Source organism: Hyperolius riggenbachi, chromosome 5 (assembly GCF_040937935.1).
Source record: "Hyperolius riggenbachi isolate aHypRig1 chromosome 5, aHypRig1.pri, whole genome shotgun sequence".
NCBI classification, from domain to species: domain Eukaryota; kingdom Metazoa; phylum Chordata; class Amphibia; order Anura; family Hyperoliidae; genus Hyperolius; species Hyperolius riggenbachi.
The window spans coordinates 189,240,050-189,260,386 of record NC_090650.1 but is presented as its reverse complement, the minus strand read 5'-3'; the positions used below and the strand labels follow the sequence as shown (position 1 = coordinate 189,260,386).

The window sequence follows — 20,337 nt, the reverse complement described above, 5'->3', positions numbered from 1 at the left end:
CACCATTTCGAGATTGCTCTTCCTCACTCAGTGATATCAGGTAATGTCTGACTGCCTTATCAACTTTCGATGGTTCTTTCTCTACCATTGTTAAAGCTTAGATCTATTTTTTTTAAATTACATTTTCTACTTGCTGTTCAGTACCTTCAACGAGAATCTATTATGGAGGGCAAGTCTGCCATTGTGACCACGGGCAATGGCCGGGGAATCAGGGTTCGATTCCGGTCCGGAGTTGGAGCCTGAGAAACGGCTACCACCACACATCCAAGGAAGGCAGCAGGCATGGCATGCATGTCTTGAGGTAGTGACCAAAAATAACAATACAGGAGGACTTTCGAGGCCCTGCTGTATATGAGATAAATCAACTTTAAATCCTTTAAAGAGAATTTTGGGAGTTGATGGCACATGCCTTCTTCTGAGCACTGTACTTTGGGCCAGGGCCGCACGAAATCACATCAACACGACCTCACACAGACATGCTGGGTGGCCTTCCTCTTGGTCTGCCTCTACCTCTTCCTCTACCTGGTTTGTCCGTTTTGTCCATATCGGGGGGAATGAAGTGAAAGGTATGCACTGACTTGACTAATACAATGTGCAGTCACACAGGTGCAGTTAACAGGTATGCATCGAGTGGTATATCACACTGCATGCACTCACGTAGGTAGGTGGGTGCACTAAACACAACAGGTAGGTATCTGCAGTGATGAGGTGGGTGCACTGAACACAACAGGTAGGTATGGAGCCGGGCCGAGGCAGAGGCGAGAGAGGCTCCAGCTTCAGGGCGCAGTGTAGGAGGGGGCGCAACAGGTAGGTATATGCAGTGATGAGGTGGGTGCACTGCACACAACAGGTAGGTATATGCAGTGATGAGTATTAAAATGTGCACCTGTCACACACAGACAGATACCGGACAGGCAGGTAGGTGGGTGCACTGTGAACAACAGGTAGGTAGGTATATGCAGTAATGGGTATTACAATGTGCACCTGTCACACACACAGGTAGTCACTGAATGTGCTGGGCCTGGCAGTGGCACACACACAGTATGAATTATCAAGGCTGTCTATGCAACACAAGTGTCGGTGGGACACACAGGAAAAAAAATAGATCACAAGAACAAGATTAGCTCTTAAAAGAGCTGTTGTGGGGTGCTTTTTTAGCAATAAGAATCAGCAAGGAACAAGCTAAGAAGCCTACAAGAGCCTAACTAATCTTTCCCTATGAGAGAGTCTGCAGCAGCTTTCCCTTCTCTCACTATTGCAGGCACACGAGTGAGTAAGATGGCCAGCGCTACCTGCCTTTTATAAGGCGGGGAGTGGCTCCAGGAGGAAGTGTAGCCTGATTGGCTACAATGTGCCTGCTGACTGTGATGTAGAGGGTCAAAGTGTACCCTAATGGGGGCGAACCGAACTTTCGGAAAAGTTTGTGGTTCTCCGCTATCGCAAACTCCGGAAGTTCGCCAGTGAACTGTTCGGGCCATCTCTAGCAGTAACACCCCCCCCGGGATCCGTGCCTCATTCATTTTGATGAAGGTCAGATAGTCAACAGTTTTCTGACCTAGGCGACATCTCTTCTCAGTGACAATCCCTCCTGCTGCCCTGAAGGTGCTTTCTGACAGAAGGCTTGAGGCGGGGCAAGACAGAAGTTTGATGGCAACTTGTGAGAGCTCAGGCCATAGGTCAAGCCTGTGCACCCAGTAGTCCAGGGGTTCATCGCAGTTTCACTTGCTTCACTTGTATCAGACACCTACAAAAAGGCACCAACAACGGGTACTACATTATCATCATTAACCTCACACCTTACATCCATGTGTGTATTGACACCTGCCTGAGACATATTAGGTTATGTAACTTCCTTATCGCCTTCATCCTCTGCCAATAATGGTTGTGCATCAATAAATTCATCACACGAATGTGTGAATAATTCCTCTGACACATCAGGTGGAGCGGCTGTGGTGCTAGTGGTGGTAGTGGCTGCCAGGTGAGTGGAAATAAGTTGTTGTGGGGTGCTAAAATCAGAGCAGGAGGAGGATGGTGCATCAAGATTCCGTGCGGAAGCTGTAGAAGATGGGGTGTGCTGTGTAAGCTAGTCAACTACATCCTCTGAACTTTGGGTGTTGATGGTACATGCCCTCTGAACACTTAGCATTCTTCCAGAGCCGCAGGAAATCACAGCAGCACGACCTCAAGGACCCCTGCAGGGTGGCCTGCCTCTGCATGTCATTTTTTTATTTGGGGTATTGTGTCTGCAACAAGTGAAAAATAATGCACTGGAGTGCTACTGTGCCTGCAACTCAATGGGCCAACAATAGCAGTAGTACTGTGCACAGCTCTATGTATCAGTGGGCGGTGTAGTGTCACACATTGAGAAATGCATTAGTACTATCAGAATACAGTCTAAACTAATGCACTGGAGTGCTACTGGGCCTGCAACTGAATGGGACAACAATAGCAGTAGTACTGTGCACAGCTGTGGGTATCAGTGGGCTGTGTAATGTCACACACAGAGAAATGCAATAGTACTATCAGAATACTGTCTACACTAATGCACTGGAGTGCTACTGAAATGCAATAGTACTATCAGAATACAGTCTAAACTAATGTATTGGAGTGATACTGTTCCTGCAACTGAATGGGCCAACAATAGCAGTAGTACTGTGCACAGCTGTGGGTATCAGTGGGCTGTGTAGGGTCACACTCAGAGAAATGCAATAGTACTATCAGAATACAGTCTAAACGAATGCACAGGAGTGCTACTGTGCCTGTAACTGAATGGGCCAACAATAGCTGTAGTACTGTGCACAGCTGTGGGTATCAGTGGGTTGTGTAGTGTCAATGTGATTCCCATTTACCTGTGTAATTTTTTATGTCTACTCAGGACTCAGAAAGTGTTCTACCTAAATGTATGTGCAGTATCTGTATTTGACCACAAGATGTCTCCAAATATCATCACCGAGCCTACATCCAGTCTCACCCACTAGATGGTGTCTAGCTGGCTTAATGCCAAGTTACACCTTGCAATATAAATACAGGGTGACTGGGTCGGCATACGTGATGACGTAGCACGTCCTGATGAAGCTCCGGTGGGCTGGGCAAAACGCGTAGACGTCATGCTATGCTTCACTCTATACTGGGAGCCACCACTTGATTAATGTACGCCGCCGCCATTGCCACTTTGCGAGCACCGTTATACTTCGCCACAACAGAGCCGCCAATCAGCCGCCATTCGTGGTAGTCTCCGCAGCCTAGCATCTACAAGCCAGCGCATCAGACAAGATAAGTGTTTCAAGTTCTTTTTGCGCCATCTGGAACTTTATGTGATTACATGACCTATACGCAGAGGCTGTCAGTTAGCCGCCTTTCGCGGCACCTTTTGAAACTCAGCACTCACAGCCTGCGCACTAAACAAGAGTAGTGCTCTCAGCTTCTTATACCACCTGGAACTGTATATGCTCCTGTGATTAGCATGTAAAAACTACCAGCATTGTTCCCATTGCCTGATTTATACTGCAATGAGAACAGCGCTACAGGTTTCCTGAGTCTCTTTTACTCTGTTGAACACTACTCCCTGGGGTCACGTTTGTATCTCACGGATTTAAGAGTGTCCTAATATTTGAGGCTTTGTGTGACAAAGGAACTGAGCATCAAGCCTTATCAGTGGCGTAGCTACAAGCCTCAGGGCCCCGATGCAGAATTTGGACCTGGGCCCCCCCCCTACAATAAATAGCCAGGTATAGGTACGTAGGGTATAGGTAGCCAGGTATAGGTGTTCCAGTATAGGTAAACCAGGAATAGGTGCTCCCAGTGCAGGTAGCCAGGTAGGGATTAGATTGTGAGCTCCTCTGAGGGACAGTTGGTGACCAGACATACTCTGTAAAGTGCTGAGCAAGATGTTGGCGTTACATAAATACTAAATAATAATAAAAGGTGCTCCCAGTACAGATAGCCAGGAATAGGTGCCCCAGTATAGATAGCCAGGAATAGGTGCCCCAGTATAGGTAGTCAGGAATAGGTGCCTCAGTATAGGTAGCCAAGAGTAGGTGCCTCAGTATAGATAGCCAGGGAGAGAGACAGGGACACGGAGAGAGACAGGGACACAGGGAAAGAGACAGGGACACAGGGAGAGAGACGAGGACAGGGAGAGACAAGGACAGAGGGAGAGAGACAGCCACAGGGATAGAGAAAGGGACACAGGGAGAGAGACAGTGACACAGGGAGAGAGACAGCCACAGAGAGAGAGACAGGGACTCAGGAAGAGAGACAGCCACAGGGAGAGACACAGGGAAACCGTGAGAGACCGGGACACAGGGAGAGAGACGAGGACACAAGGAGAGAGACAGCCACAGGGAGAGACACAGGGACATAGGTAGGGAGACAGCCACAGGGAGAGAGAAAGGGACACAGGGGGGGGCGGGCAGCCATAGGGAGAGACAGGGACACAGGGGGGGAGACAGCCATATGGAGAGAAAGGGACAGGGGGGGGGACTGGGGACAGCCATAGGGAGAGAGACATGGACACGGGGAGGGGGGGGAGACAGCCATAGGGAGGGACAGGGACACAGGGGGGAGGCAGCCATAGGGAGAGACAGGGACACAGGGGGGGAGACAGCCATAGGGAGAGACAGGGACACGGGGGGGGGGGGAGACAGCCATAGGGACTAGGGACACAGTAGGAGAGGCAATGCAGCCTGGACTTACAAAGCTCCAGACTCCTCGACCTCCCCACTGACTGTCTATGGCAGCAGTCCAGCAGAATTGCAGGCGACAAACACGACTTTCCCACACTGACTCTGGCTGAACCTGAAGCTCACTCCAGGGATGTGGGAGGAGCCAGGCCAGCCAGAGATCAGTGAAGGGCCAACTGGAGCGTGGAGGGTGCGGTCCGGAAGATCAGGATGGAGTGAGTGACAGCAGCTGCAGAGAGGAGATGACGAGTAATCTCCTCAGAGATCAGAGCCAGCCCAGACAGCGTGACTTTGTTGTGTGTGTGACGTATAGCAGTCACACACACTGAAGCAGCCGCTGCTGTCTGAAGAGAGCGAGGGAGGGGAGATAATTACTCTGGAGACCAGGCAGGCAGACTGGATGTGTCTGCACGCACTGTATCTGGGAGCCGGAAATGGAGCCCGCCAGGTTAATGAAGTGCCGGCCGCTGCCAGTATACACACACGCACAGGCGGGGGCCACGGGCCCCTCCCCTCAGGCTGCAGGAGCCGGGCCCAGTCGCGGGTGCGACTGCTGCAACCTCGGGCCCTACGCCCATGAGCCTTATGTTTTGATAAACATCAGCGCACTGGACTAAGAACTTTGTTCATGGGAAAAATACTGGCTATAATACATTATCTGTCTACTGTGACAACCAAGATTGCATTTATTGAATTGATCATACACTCGATGCCGGACTTTGCCACCAGGGGCGTAGCAATAGGGGGTGCAGAGGTTGCGACCGCATCGGGGCCCTTGGGCCAGAGGGGCCCCGTAGGGCCCTCCCTGAACTGCAGTATTAGCTCTCTATTGGTCCTGTGCTCATAATAATCACTTTTATATATACTTTGAATAGTGGTAATCATTAACAAACAGTTCCCCATACCCTTCTTGCACCTCTGACACTGTAGTTGCCATTGGCAAGTTTTGGCGCGCTGTATCAATTGTTATGTATAGAGTGCTTCGGGGGGCCCCATGTAAAACTTGCATCGGGGCCCAAAGCTCCTAAGCTACGCCACTGTTTGCCACGCCCCACTGTTGAAACAATGGAGGCAACGTTTGTTATCTAGTAACGTTGTGGCAATGTATATGAACTATGGATCGACTCATTTGTGCTTGAAACTATTGGATGTCGTATAATCTCAGCGTCATTATAAGTTGGCTTACTCCTTTGGCTCTAACCGTATATCTGTGGCAACTTTATTTCAGTTTATTAGTGGCTCTGGCTCTGGTTATATACTTATGCAGATAATTATGACGGCTTTGATATGTTCACAAGTTTTTCATGTATTCCATGAATAGTGTATTTTTGATCATATTGGTCACACCTACTTATCCTCTGTGAGTGGTTATAACCTTCAAATTACTTACTAGTACACTGGTTTCCTCACAGTAATTGGATTGGGTGTCCCCGATATCCCCAATCACACACAGATTGGTAAGAGATTGATTGGCCAATTGGCACTTCCAGGTTGATGTACTGCTTTTAACAAACTGTATGTTGTTTATGGTGTTATTTGATCATATTGGTCACGCCTGTTTTTCTCTCTGTGAGTGGTTATGACCTTAATATAATTTTTCTCCACCTGGTCTCCTCACAGGAATGGAATACAGGAGTTTACCAAGATACCAATTTTACAATGTATTAGCAGATGTCTGATTGGGAATTACGCTATTCTAGTGGGAATTTTACTGTCCTCGACAGTTGCAGCACGTTGTATTGCAATTGCAATAATTTCAAATGTCAGTTTAATGCTCTGACATTTTCAACATAATGGGCTTGATTCACAAAGCGGTGCTAACTGTTTAGCATGGGTGTTCTAAACAGTTAGCACGTGAAGTGCCGTTCGCGGACTTTTGCACGCGCAAGTTGCCGCGATTCACGCGATTGTGGACTTTTGCGCGTGCAATTTGTGGCAAATTGCGCACGCAAAAGTCAGGGGTCGCGCGAATCGCGGCAACTTGCGCACGCAAAAGTCCGCGAACGGCACTTTACGTGCTAACTGTTTAGAACACCCATGCTAAACAGTTAGCACCGCTTTGTGAATCAAGCCCAATGTGTGTGTGCTTTTTAATATTTTTCAATAAAGTGCAGTTTTGAGCAGCATATACTGTTGTTTGTGCTTTTGGTGTGTTTGCTTTTCTAATTACCAGAGCTGGTACCTGCCAAAACCACACACTCAATACTGTTCCATTAACTTATTATGCAGTATGGTCTGTGCCTGTGCAGTATGCTCCTGGTGACATCAGCGAGCGCGAGGACACGGCAACGCAGGCGCAGTGGTTTTCAGACTTTAAAGTCAGAAATTCCAGAAGTGAACAAGAGGCAGGGCCCGGAGCATCGGTGAGTGGCTGCATGGGCACACAATGTCTGCGGGGGACCATTAGAAGCCCTGGGTAAGTTCATCTCATTTTCCCCCGACCTCCCTACAGTATTCCTTTAAAACACATGCAAACACACTAAAAAAATCCAAAGTTTTGTCTTCATGAACCACCTGTTTGAAATATTTCTGCTATAGAACAGAGCTTGTGAGGCTCTACCAGGCTCGGACTGAGCCACCGAACCACCGATGGTCCCATCGGTGGGCCCCGACTGCCCCTCCTCCTGGGGGCCCCAGAGCTAAGAGGGAGGGGGGCACAGCTTGGAAGGGGGGGAATTGGGCACAGAGCGGTGGGGAGGGGGGGAAGCAACCCCCCCTCCCCCACCTAGGGGCCCCCCCTTCCGCGCACCCCCCTCCTCCAGAAGTGCAGCCAGCAGCGAGCGGAGAATAGCTACAGAGATGATGCTAGCTCCGCTCCGCTCCGAGTCCGCATGCCGCTGCTGCCCTGCTGGTCACTGTCTGGTGTAGTGACGCTGTCCAATCACGCTCTCGCAGTACTCATCTGAAGCTCGGTAAGCTATTCTCCGCTCTCTACTTGCTGCACTTCTGGAGGAGGGGGGTGCACGGAAGGGGGGGGCCTAGGTGAGGGAGGGGAGGGAGGCTTCCCCGCTGATCTGTGCCCGCTGATCTGTGCCCACTGCCCCCCCTTCCAAGCTGGGGGGGACTTGCATTGTGTGGGGGTATCTCTGCCACCAACCTAATTGCATTGTGTGGGGGTATCTGCAGCCAACCTGTTTGCATTTTGTGGGGGTATCTGCAGCCAACCTGTTTGCATTTTGTGGGGGTATCTGCAGCCAACCTGATTGCATTTTGTGGGGGTATCTGCCACCAACCTGATTGCATTGTGTGGGGGTATCTGCAGCCAACCTGTTTGCATTGTGTGGGGGTATCTGCAGCCAACCTGATTGCATTTTGTGGGGGTATCTGCAGCCAACCTGATTGTATTTTGTGGGGGTATCTGCCACCAACCTGATTGCATTGTGTGGGGGTATCTGCAGCCAACCTGATTGCATTTTGTGGGGGTATCTGCAGCCAACCTGATTGCATTTTGTGGGGGTATCTGCCACCAACCTGATTGCATTGTGTGGGGGTATCTGCAGCCAACCTGATTGCATTGTGTGGGGGTATCTGCCACCAACCTGATTGCATTGTGTGGGGGTATCTGCAGCCAACCTGATTGCATTTTGTGGGGGTATCTGCCACCAACCTGATTGCATTGTGTGGGGGTATCTGCAGCCAACCTGATTGCATTGTGTGGGGGTATCTGCCACCAACCTGATTGCATTGTGTGGGGGTATCTGCAGCCAAACTGATTGCATTTTGTGGGGGTATCTGCCGTCAACCTGATTGCATTTTGTGGGGGTATCTGCTGTCAACCTGATTGCATTGTGTGGGGGTATCTGCAGCCAACCTGATTGCATTTTGTGGGGGTATCTGCCGTCAACCTGATTGCATTTTGTGGGGGTATCTGCCACCAACCTGATTGCATTGTGTGGGGGTATCTGCAGCCAACCTGATTGCATTTTGTGAGGGTATCTGCTGCCATTTGACTACTTGATGAATTATCATGAGGCATGTAACTACTTGAATATTTTATCTAAAATGTATCTGGTCAGACCTAATCTCTGTGAATAACACCGCTACTTATTTTGTGTTTTGTATTTTTTTTTTTTAAGTCTGTCCATGACTCATCATGACCACGCCGATGTTCCAGTGCGCGCCGCATTTAGACATATTCCTATTGGAGACTGTCCTTAGAATTGCTCACAATCTATTCCCTACCATAAAGTCATGCAAAATGTCTAGAGTACGTGTGTATGTGAGCCCAAAATGGGGGGGGGGGGAGGGAGGAGGAGGAGAGGGGGTGGGCCCCAGGCTGAAACTTCCTTGGTGGGCCCTTGGTGTCCCAGTCCGACCCCGGGCTCTACTGCAAATCTAGACATGGTTGATTGTATTCTTGTTGGCATATTCCTACCTTTCATACTAATAATGTATTTATTTTTTGTTCACATGTGACTTAGAGGAGAGCTTTACGAACAGCCTCTGAGAAACTCAGGAACCGTTCCTCATTTTCTACAAATGTGATACACAATACCCCAGGAACAAGGGTGAATCGCTATATCAGTCGTTTGATCGAAGCTCGACAGACTGATTCAGAGATGTCAGATCTGAATTTTATAAGTTTAAAATATAAGCAAATTGAACGTGAGCATAAAGTAAGTTGATTACGGTAAATATTTTTGTAATAATATTAATAATTGATTGTACTCTCTTTGTAATATAGCTGCATTATAAAATATGATGAAGAGGAAGGACTGCTCAAACTAATGGGCTGGTTTTTTTGAACAATAAGACTCACTTTTTTTCCCAAAAAAGTGGGGAAAAAAGTCACTGCGTCTTATAGTCCAAATGCAGGTAGTTCCTGACTTGTGAATGCTTGCCAATACGAACCTCCAATGTCGGAGAATCCCTGTACTGTGCCCATGCAGAGCAGGACACAAGGGGACACAAAGGGGCATAGAGGAGGTCACAAGGAGGACAGAGGCAGACACATGGGGACACAGGAGGACACAAGGGGGACACAGGAGGACACAAGGGGGACAGAGGAGGACACAGGGAGACATAAGAGGTACAAGGGGGCATGAGGTACAAAGGGGGCATAATCCACAAGATGCCCCTTCACCATGGATGCACCAGGTTTAGTATATATATTTTTCCCCCTGGTTTTTGTCCTCTAAAAATAAGTACGTCGTAAGGTCAGGAGCTTCTTATAAGTCCAAAAAATACAGTTTCTAAGAGGATCAAAAGATGTGTTGAAAAGGCTGTACAGTCCAAATGATAAATTTCATAAATAAAAAAATATATGATACACAAGCAGTTCAAATCACTTAAAGGACGGTCAGCAATAAGTAAATGACCAAAATCTATATTGTACAATATAATAGTATCAGTCACCATTTAGTATATTACGTCGTAGTGTGATGCTGCAAACAATGTTCTGAAGCGTCATCACAAGAAAAGAATTACTTGAGAGGTTTACCCTATTTATTATAGCGGAAGTTAGAAAGATAGAGTGAATCAGAATAATTACAGAGAACACAGCTGTTGGCATGTACATAACAGTTACAGACAATTATAAGATGTTATTAAGAAATTAAGTTACTCAGCTGGATTATTGGCTGGTTCAGTGCCAAACCACCATTGGCTCTTTAGATAACTAACCTCAGTTAACTGTTCCTTAGTTATCAGTTTGGCTGTCAGTGATAGTAGATATCCACAGTTCGTTAGTAACATGGCATGGAGAGGGGCCACAGAGAAATTCAAAATGTCTACTTGTAGATTAAGATTGATCAGAATATGTCCCAACCCATAAAGGGTTGGAACTCCTTGACATCAATCACTTGGAGCAAAGCACTGTAAGCAGCTGGAAGTTGTATGTACATAAGGCTATATCTTCTTTGTGCAGTGAAATTCTGTAATACATTAGACACTTTACTGGCTTCTGGTTGAGAGCAAGTTTGCCATAGTCCACAAGACAGTCTATGTTCTTTGGTAAGCACATCCTGAATGAACGGCAGGTCAGACTGCCAGGGCTGCAGATAGTTGTGTGCTTTTACAGTACCTTTAGATGAATCCAGGGCAAATGGTTGCTCTGTGATCCACACACGTATATTTATTTAGGGAAGTAATGTAGACACTTTAACAGAAGTAATATTTTCACATTTGCTGTAATGTTGCAAGGGAGTTAGGTTGTGAAAAACTTAAATAAGAATATGGCTTTAGACTGGGCCCTGTACTGAATTTGTGTCAGAATCTCTCTGTAGCATATGTAGTCCACATCAATTTGTATTTGTTTTTTTACAACATTCTGGGCTTGTTCTGGAAGCATGGACTCAGTGTTGAAACAGGTGATAGGCAAATCAGCTTCCAAAGCTCTAAAAAAAAATATGCTTGGCAGAGTATGTAAAGTCCCTGTCATGATTTGGATGACCTTTGCCTTTAAGATATCATTTGCCAGTATGTTATTGAGTAACTGTAAAACTAGACTCTGAGTTTTGAGAATGGGACCTGTCCTTAAGCCACATACTCTCCTCATGATGCAGAAAGATGGTTCAAGCAACATCTTGATGAGGAGAACTCCCCTGATCCATCTTCCTTCATCTTTGGCCAGTGGGTATGTTTGGCAGGTGCAAATGAGACTTGAAGCGATCATGGTACTTTGCGTGGGAGTCATTGGGAATCTTAAAGATCCGATCTGCCGTGATGGTCGTTATCGACATGTGACATGTGACGCTAAGTGAGATTCGCATGATCGCGCTCCTGGACCCACATTGCGAGATCGCTCAAAAAATTGCCGGTCGTGGGGGAGAGTCATCTGAAAAAATTGTGAGGTGGGTACGAGCCTTTATTTCAAATAAACCAGCTGCACATTTGGTTTCTTCTTAAAACACCTCAGTTGCAATTGCTGTTATCTCTGTGAATGCTGCAACAAAAAAGGAGAGAGAGAGAGAGAGAGAGAGAGAGAGGGAAACCTCTGTCTAACAAAGCTGTTTCTTCATGTGGGTGTACCAGTCCTGTGTGATTAAGCCTGTAGTTATGGTAATTACAAGCAGTTACTAAAACTGTAGTTCTGTATGAGCATGATTCAGTGAGAACATTTATGCATAACTTTATTTTCTTGGTTTCACTTTGCCTTGCATTTACAGACATGTTATTTGTGAGCTTTGGTCTCTACCTATAGACATAAGCAATGGGAGGTAAACTGATGGTGGATAACTACAATTTCATATAGTTATTTGGGTTGAAAAAAGACATACGTCCATTGAGTTCAATCAGTACAACACCAGCCTGCTCCCTCACATATCCCTGTTGATCCAGAGGAAGGCGAAAAACCCTTACATATCACAAGTCACTTGCTCTATAATTGTGGCTATGGCTTTTTTCTCTCATTGGTCTCTGGCACTTGAACTAACCACAAGCTGAAGCTCTGGTCACTAACTGAAATATCAATGGCTGAAATATCAAAAGGGTTTTACTAATGAAGAAGTCAAGGATGTGCTCAGGTCATTAATTTACTCACCCACTGCCTTAGTAGAGCAGCAGTTCATTGTATAGACTGATAAACCTCTACTATAAAATGCTGGGACATGTTTTCACTTGATGTTTTTCATCTACAATAATGTTGATTCCTTTTATTTTAATGTTTCTGTAAAGTTTTTCCATTCTCTCAGTCATATTTTACTCTAATGTCAAGCCTATCTTATTTTCTATGCCAGCAATAATTTCTCATCTCATTTGTCTAAAAAATGCTGCCTTTGTCTGCTGTCTTCTATGAACTACATTTTTTTCAAACTTACGGTACCTCATCAACCTTAGGCTCAACTGGGATAAGAGCTTCACTGACCTTCCCCTTTGTTGACCTATAGTTTGCATCATTGTTTGAAAAAAAGTAGAAAAGGTCATGTACTACTACTACAAAAAAAAAAAAAAAGCAGCAAAACTCCTCCAGGAAGGCTAATTATATTACTACATAAAATCAAACAAAAGTTAAAGAAAAATAGAGGGGGGAAAAGAAAAAAAAAGAAGAAGAAAGAAGATGAGATACAACAAACTAAACAAAAAAGAAGACAAAGAAAAAATACATACAAGGTCATATATTCGTCTGTAACCATTCTTCCTTAGATACAGAAATATCACGGTCCCTTAACTAAACTTAATAACACCTGAATCAATATATTCAGTTTTACATAGTTACATAGTTATTTGGGTTGAAAAAAGACATACGTCCATCGAGTTCAACCAGAGAACAAAGTACAACACCAGCCTGCTCCCTCACATACTATATCCCTGTTGATCCAGAGAAAGGCGAAAAAACCTTACAAGGCATGGTCCAATTAGCCCCAAAAGGGAAAAAATTCCTTCCCGACTCAAGATGGCAATCAGATAAAATCCCTGGACCAACATCATTGGGCATTACCCAGTAATTGTAGCCATGGATGTCTTTCAACGCAAGGAAAGCATTTAAGCCCCCTTTAAATGGAGGTATAGAATTTGCCATAACTTTTTCCTGTGGCAATGCATTCCATATCTTAATCACTCTTACTGTAAAGAACCCTTTCCTAAATAAATGGCTAAACCGTTCTTCCTCCATGCGCAGATCATGTCCTCTAGTCCTTTGAGAAGACCTAGGGACAAAAAATTCATCCGCCAAGCTTTTATATTGCCCTCTGATGTATTTATACATGTTAATTAGATCCCCTCTAAGGCGTCTTTACTCTAGACTATATAAACCCAGTTTATCTTTCTTGGTAAGTGAGACCTTCCATCCCACGTATCAATTTTGTTGCTTGTCTCTGCACCTGCTCTTAAACTGCAATATCTTTCCTGTAATGTGGTGCCCAGAACTGAATTCCATATTCCAGATGTGGCCTTACTAGAGAGTTAAACAGGGGCAATATTATGATAGCATCTCAAGTTTTTATTTCCCTTGTAATGCATCCCAAAATTTTGTTAGCTTTAGCTGCAGCGGCTTGGCATTGAGTACGATTATTTAACTTGTTGTCGATGAGTACTCCTAAGTCCTTCTCCAAGTTTGATGTCCCCAACTGTATCCCATTTATTTTGTATGGTGCTAGACCATTGGTACGACCAAAATGCATGACTTTACATTTTTCAACATTGTATTTCATCTGCCATTTATGTGCCCATATAGCCATCCTATCCAGATTCTGTTGCAATATGTCCCTATCTTCCTGAGAGTTGATGATTCTGCACAATTTCGTATCATCTGCAAAAATAGCAACATTGCTTACTACTGCATCTACTAGGTCATTAATAAATAAACTGAAGAGCACTGGACCCAGTACACACCCCTGTGGGAGCCCACTGCTAACAGTCACCCATTTTGAGTATGATCCATTGACCACAACTCTTTGTTTTCTGTCCATTGGCCAGTTCCCTATCCATGCACACAGACTCTTCCCCAGTCCTTGCATCCTCAACTTTTGCACCAGACTTTTGTGAGGAACAGTGTCGAAGGCCTTTGCAAAGTCCAAGTACCGTATATACTCGCAAGCAAGCTGAATTTTTGACCCCCAAAAATGGGGTCAAAAGTTGGGGGGTCGGCTTGCTTGCGAGTCACCTGTGGTCTTCGCCCCCCCCCCCCGCTCCAAACCTGCGGCCGCCGCTATTACTTGAGCTGGCGCCGCATCTTCTAATAATCCCCTCTCCGCTCTGAAAAGTAATTCGCAGCAGCGCGCCCCACGGCGGCTGCTGTGATGATGAAGCAGGAAGCCATAGAGAGAGAGCGGCTTCCTGTAGCTATGGGAACCGCTCTCTCTCTCTATGGTTTCCTGCCTCGTCATCACAGCACGGGCGCGCTGCTGTGAATTACTTTTACGGGCGGAGAGGGGAATAATAGAAGATGCAGCGCCGGTGGCTCAGGTAATAGCAGCGGCCGCAGGGGGGCGGGAGAGGAGGGGGCACTACCGATCTATAATGGGCACTGTACTAGCTATACTGGGACACTATACTGGGCACTACCTACCTATACTGGGCGCTATACTGGGCACTACCTACCTATACTGGGCACTATACTAGCTATACTGGGCACTACCTACCTATACTGGGCACTATACTAGCTATACTGGGCGCTATACTGGGCACTACCTACCTATACTGTACACTATACTAGCTATACTGGGGCACTATACTGGGCACTACCTACCTATACTGGGCACTATACTAGCTATACTGGGCGCTATACTGGGCACTACCTACCTATACTGGACACTATACTAGCTATACTGGGCGCTATACTGGGCCCTACCTACCTATACTGGACACTATACTAGCTATACTGGGCACTACCTACCTATACTGGGCACTATACTAGCTATATAGGGCACTATACTAGCTAAACTGGGGCATTACCTACCCATACTGGGCACTATACTAGCTATACTGGGGCACTATACTAGCTATACTGGGAACTATACTAGCTATACTGTGGCACTACCTACCCATACTGGGCACTATACTAGCTATACTGGGGCACTATACTAGCTACACTGGGCACTATACTAGCTATACTGGGGCACTATACTAGCTATACAGGGCACTTAACTAGCTATACTGGGCAATATACTAGCTATACTGGGCACTATACTAGCTATACTGAGCACTATACTAGCTATACTGGGGCACTACCTACCCATACTGGGCACTATACTAGCTATACTGGGCACTTTACTAGCTATACTATGGCACTACCTACCCATACTGGGCACTATACTAGCTATACTGGGACACACTGGGGGGGATCATGCGGCCAGCATTTCCTACCCCCGGCTTATATGAGGGTCAATCATTTTTTCCTGTTTTTTTTTTTCAGGTAAAAGTTGTGGGGTCGGCTTATATGCGAGTCGGCTTGCTTGCAAGTATATACGGTATTATTATGAACAAAGAATGAGGATTGGCTATTGGGTGCATGAGAAAATATAAAACAGCTTTATTGAGTATCAAGTCTAAAAACCTTCACATCATACAAATATTATATAATCTAGAGATATAAAACTATGGCTCAATTCCCTCAGGCATCGCCCAATGGAAAAAATAGAGGCTGCAGTCCTCAAAAGATCCCCATGTAGGAGTCCCACTCATAGGACCATGGAAAAAAGCAATACAAATGGATCAATGGATACCCTGGCGCTGGTGTGTTATTGCATATGACTCCAAAGGCAGTGTGGAACAGAACCTCCACAGACAAATGGGCATTTGGTACCAAATCTTGGAGTAATCTAAAGCATGCAGCTGCAACAGTCTCCAAGCATAAATTGTGTAGATTTATCACATGCAATAGGATGAAGTAAGCCAAACCAATAGACAGCTTCAAGCTTGGCAAGCAAAGATGTTAGTATGCATTAGCATCAGATGTCACGACAGGTCACAATTCATATAGTGTCCACAGTATGGATGCTAGAATATCTCCCAATCGCAGGGACAATAGGAACAAAAAACCGCTTGATGCAGAGCATGACACCTGGATGGTTTGTTGCAAAAGCATGGATAGCGTAGCAGTTCAAGCGTAAGCAGCAATACTGATGATAATGCCAAGCAGCTTAAGCACATGTGAGGTGGTGTCCCATAGTTACCATCCTGTTGCTGGGATCCATAGTGTCCATGGAAAGTTAGGTGGCTCCAAAGGTGATGTAAGGGCGATGCCAGGGAGAGCTAAAGCTGTCTGGGTTTGCCTGACATGTTTCGCCGCCTCTCGCGGCCTTTTCAAAGGCTGACAGCAAAATACATGGAGTGAACGCCATAATGGCGTATTTAAACCCGTTGCGCGTGTCCTGGTCACGCCTACCCCCGCCTACGTATCAGTCCGCGTCCATCAACGTGTAGCCAGGACGCACGGGGCAATGGGAGGTCACAAACCACGCCCCCAACGTACAGGGGACGTGCGGACGTGCGCCCGCTGGAGCGCACGTGCGTCCCATCATACCCACCAGGAAGCGGTGAGCATTGCAGCACGAGATGGAGGCAGAGCAGCGCCTAGAGGCAGAACAGAGGCGGGGAGGGGCGGGATACATAGACAAGCGCGAACATATTCAAAAATCTTTTAGAATATCCAGAACAGAATTGCAGCATACATGGCAAAAGGCCAAGTACGCCTTCATATATAAAGGATGTGTACCTGACCATGAATACAGATATACTCCCATATACGAAAACACATAGAAGTACCACGGCACTTCAGAATCAATATTCACACAGCAAAACATGATGCCAAGGTGAAGGGGCAGTCCAAAAAGAAAACCATTTTTACAAAAACAAAGCCAAAACGGCTGGGTCCACGTTGTGGCATACCCAGCAGACCAATAACCAGATTTATACCACAGAGGATGAGGAAGAGTGCAGACAAGATGAGGATGAGGCGCGGAAGCCAAGCAAATCCAACCTAGTTGGGCAGGAAAACCCGATAGTTAATACTATCGTTTAATCCTTTAGGTTCCGTTGCCCTCAAATTATAAATCCATCTGGATTCAAGTTGTAGCAATTTTCTGTCAATATCGCCACCTCTAGGATGTATGTGTATTCTGTCCAAACCCACAAATTTTATGAAACTGGGATTGCCCCTATGTTCAAGGTGTATATGTCTAGAGATGGGGGACTTGAAATTGCAGGTCGTGATGTCACTAACATGGTCCTTAATTCTCTCCTTAAAAGCCCTTGCAGTCTTGCCGATGTAGAAACACCCGCATTTGCAAAAAAGGAGATAGATAACACCTACCGTGTTGCAGTTGACAAAATGTTGCAACCACCATCTGCGGCCATTTGGTAACATCACTGACTTGCCAATTAGAAGATAGCGACAATACACACAACCCCCACATGTATATGTCCCAGTTACTGTACAATGTCTATTGGGCCCATCCTTGCCCCAGAAGTGACTAGAAGTAAGCATATCTCTCAATGTTTGGCTGCGTCTATACGTAATTTGTGGGACAGGAGCTATAAACTCTGTAAGATTTCTATCTGACGTCAGGACATGCCAATGCCGATGGAGAATCCTCTCCACCTCACTTCTCTGATCATTAAATCGAGTAATTAAACGTGTTGTCCCCTTTGTGTCAATTTCCTTAGTTTTTTTGGCAAGCAAGTCGGTACGACTTGCTGACTTAGCACGTTTGTAGGCTTTTTTAAGCCACCTATCCTTATATCCCCGCTCCCTAAAACGGGAGCGTAGTAATTTCGCTTCCTTTTCGAAAGTGAGATCCTCCGTGCAATTCCGACGTAACCTCAGGTATTGACCTGTGGGTATTCCTCGTATCGTGTGCTCAGGATGAGCACTGTTTGCATGTAGATATGCATTGGATGCTGTGGGTTTTCGAAATAGTTGAGTGGAAAGGAGTCCCTCGGCACTGACATCAATCCTGACATCCAAAAATGGAATGGAGTGCGAATTGCACTCCATAGTAAACTTTAAATTCCAGTTGTTTCGATTGAGGGTCAGAACAAACTCATCCAAAAGGGTCCTTCCACCCGTCCAGAACATGACCACATCGTCGATGTACCTATGCCATGACACGATGTGGCACAGGTACTTGACAAGGGCGTCATCCCCGAACAGGTGTCGCTCCCAATCCCCCAGGTACAAGTTGGCAAGCGACAGGGCACACGTGGTCCCCATCGCTGCCCCCTGCACCTGGAGGTAGTGGACCCCATAAAAAACAAAAACATTGTTTCCCAAAATAAATGACAGCAGGTCTAAAAGGAATTGATTATGTGGAAACTCACTAATTTCCATCTCGGACAGGAATTTACCTACCGATATGACTCCTCTTTCCTGTGGGATGCTGGAATAGAGGGCCTCCACATCCAGAGTCACCAGAAGTGTATCCCTCGGCAACTGCAAACCCTCCAGGATCCCCAGGAGGTGCAGTGTGTCGCGCACAAAAGATGGCAACCGATGCACATGAGGTTGCAGATGTTTGTCTACATACACACTAACCTTTTCGGTTAGGGATCCATTGCCAGACACAATGGGTCGCCCCGGAGGTCTAGAAAGGCTTTTGTGTACTTTTGGTAGAGCGTAGAAAGTTGGTACAACCGGGTGTTCCACCTTGAGGGATGAACCAACCTCGGCTGTAATAATCCCTTTCATGATGGCATCATCAATGATGTCAAAGAGTGCCCGTTGATTCCTGATGACCCTGGATGCGGGGACCCTCCGATACCATTCTCCATTGCTCAAAATTCTCTGGCACATGTAAGTGTATTGCTCCGTGCTCATGACCACCACGTTCCCCCCCTTATCTGATGGCTTGATGACAAGATCCTTCTTTTCACGTAACTCAGCAAGTGCTGAGATCTCGCTTTCGGAGAGATTTGTCATCTTATTTTTTTCAATCCATAACCCCTGGATATCTTTTTCCACCAAAGAAATAAATGTATGTACACTAGGGCACATAGAGGAGGGGGGGAACGCGGTAGATCCTGGGCGGAGCTGTTTGTTAATCTGCTCGCTCGCCATATTACTGGATGGGCTGAGACCAAAAAGGTCCCCATCCTCCATCTCATCATTTTCCTCGCTTAGCTTGACCAGATCCATCAGGGCCCGATAATCCCGATTGGACCAATCCTTCCAATCAGTAATTGCTCCCCCTAGAGGGGACTCGCTTTTCCTTTTACATAAAGTTTTCAAAGTAAGGTTTCGTCCGAATAAATGTAGGTCCTTTACAAACTCAAAACGGTCCAAATTGCTGATAGGGCAAAAACCGAGGCCCTTAGCCAGAAGGTCATTAACCCCCTGTGATAAGTTTTGGCCTGATATGTTTACAACTTGTAGATTAGATTGGTTGCCGGGTTGACTCATCCCCGAGGGGACTAAATGGTCGGTTCCCGGTCCTCCCCTAAAAAAGCAGCAGAGGAGGACTGAGAATCCGAACCCCCACATGCTCCCAAATTGGACTCACTTTCCTCCTCTTGTGAATCACTGGCACTAGTTGTCAAGTATTTATTAATAGGACCGGTTTTCGGTTTGCTCTTACCCTCAACCTTATCCTTATCTTTCTTTTTCTTGCTGTCCCTATTTTTACTAGATTTGGGGAGATTGCCGCCCGTGACGGATCTGGTCAATGGTCGGCCAGGAACTTGCGGCCCCTGCCCACTGGAAGACACCGAGGCCTCACTACCCCCGCCCACGGATGAATCAGAGTCCTCTACCATGCTAGGGTCAGCCGGGGTTTCAGCAGGCGGATTACGTGGCGGATTCTTAGGAGGATTTTTTGGAATTATTGGTTTTTTGCCCCTAGGGGGCAATTTGCCCCATCTATAGGCGTATCCAAGCTTATAAGCGGTTTTGTCACGTTCAAGTTTATTATCCTTTCTGGTGACAAGTTCCTTATTATATTTCTCAATATGAGACTTCAGTTTACTGTTCCTTGTCAAAAATAGAGGATGTTCCCGGACATCAGTTAAAGAATCCAATATATCCGAAATTTTTTGATCAACCTCAGATAAATCCACCTTTTCCAATTCCTGCATCAACCCCAGCATAACCATAGAACAGTTTTCAAAATTGTCCTCCCATCTCTGTCATGGCATAGGTACATCGACGATGTGGTCATGTTCTGGACGGGTGGAAGGACCCTTTTGGATGAGTTTGTTCTGACCCTCAATCGAAACAACTGGAATTTAAAGTTTACTATGGAGTGCAATTCGCACTCCATTCCATTTTTGGATGTCAGGATTG

General features: G+C 46.2%; 1 protein-coding gene across 4 annotated transcripts in view; it reads left to right on the top strand.

Annotated features, from left to right (window-relative positions):
* The window catches only part of ADCY1 (adenylate cyclase 1), a 643,071-nt gene that overhangs the window by 418,090 nt on the left and 204,644 nt on the right, over positions 1–20,337 (top strand). For all 4 annotated transcript variants that reach the window (XM_068236507.1, XM_068236509.1, XM_068236508.1 and 1 more), the window contains one exon: positions 9,104–9,298. In XM_068236507.1, the coding sequence (XP_068092608.1) occupies positions 9,104–9,298 (195 nt within the window). The remainder of the gene's footprint in view (positions 1–9,103; positions 9,299–20,337) is intronic.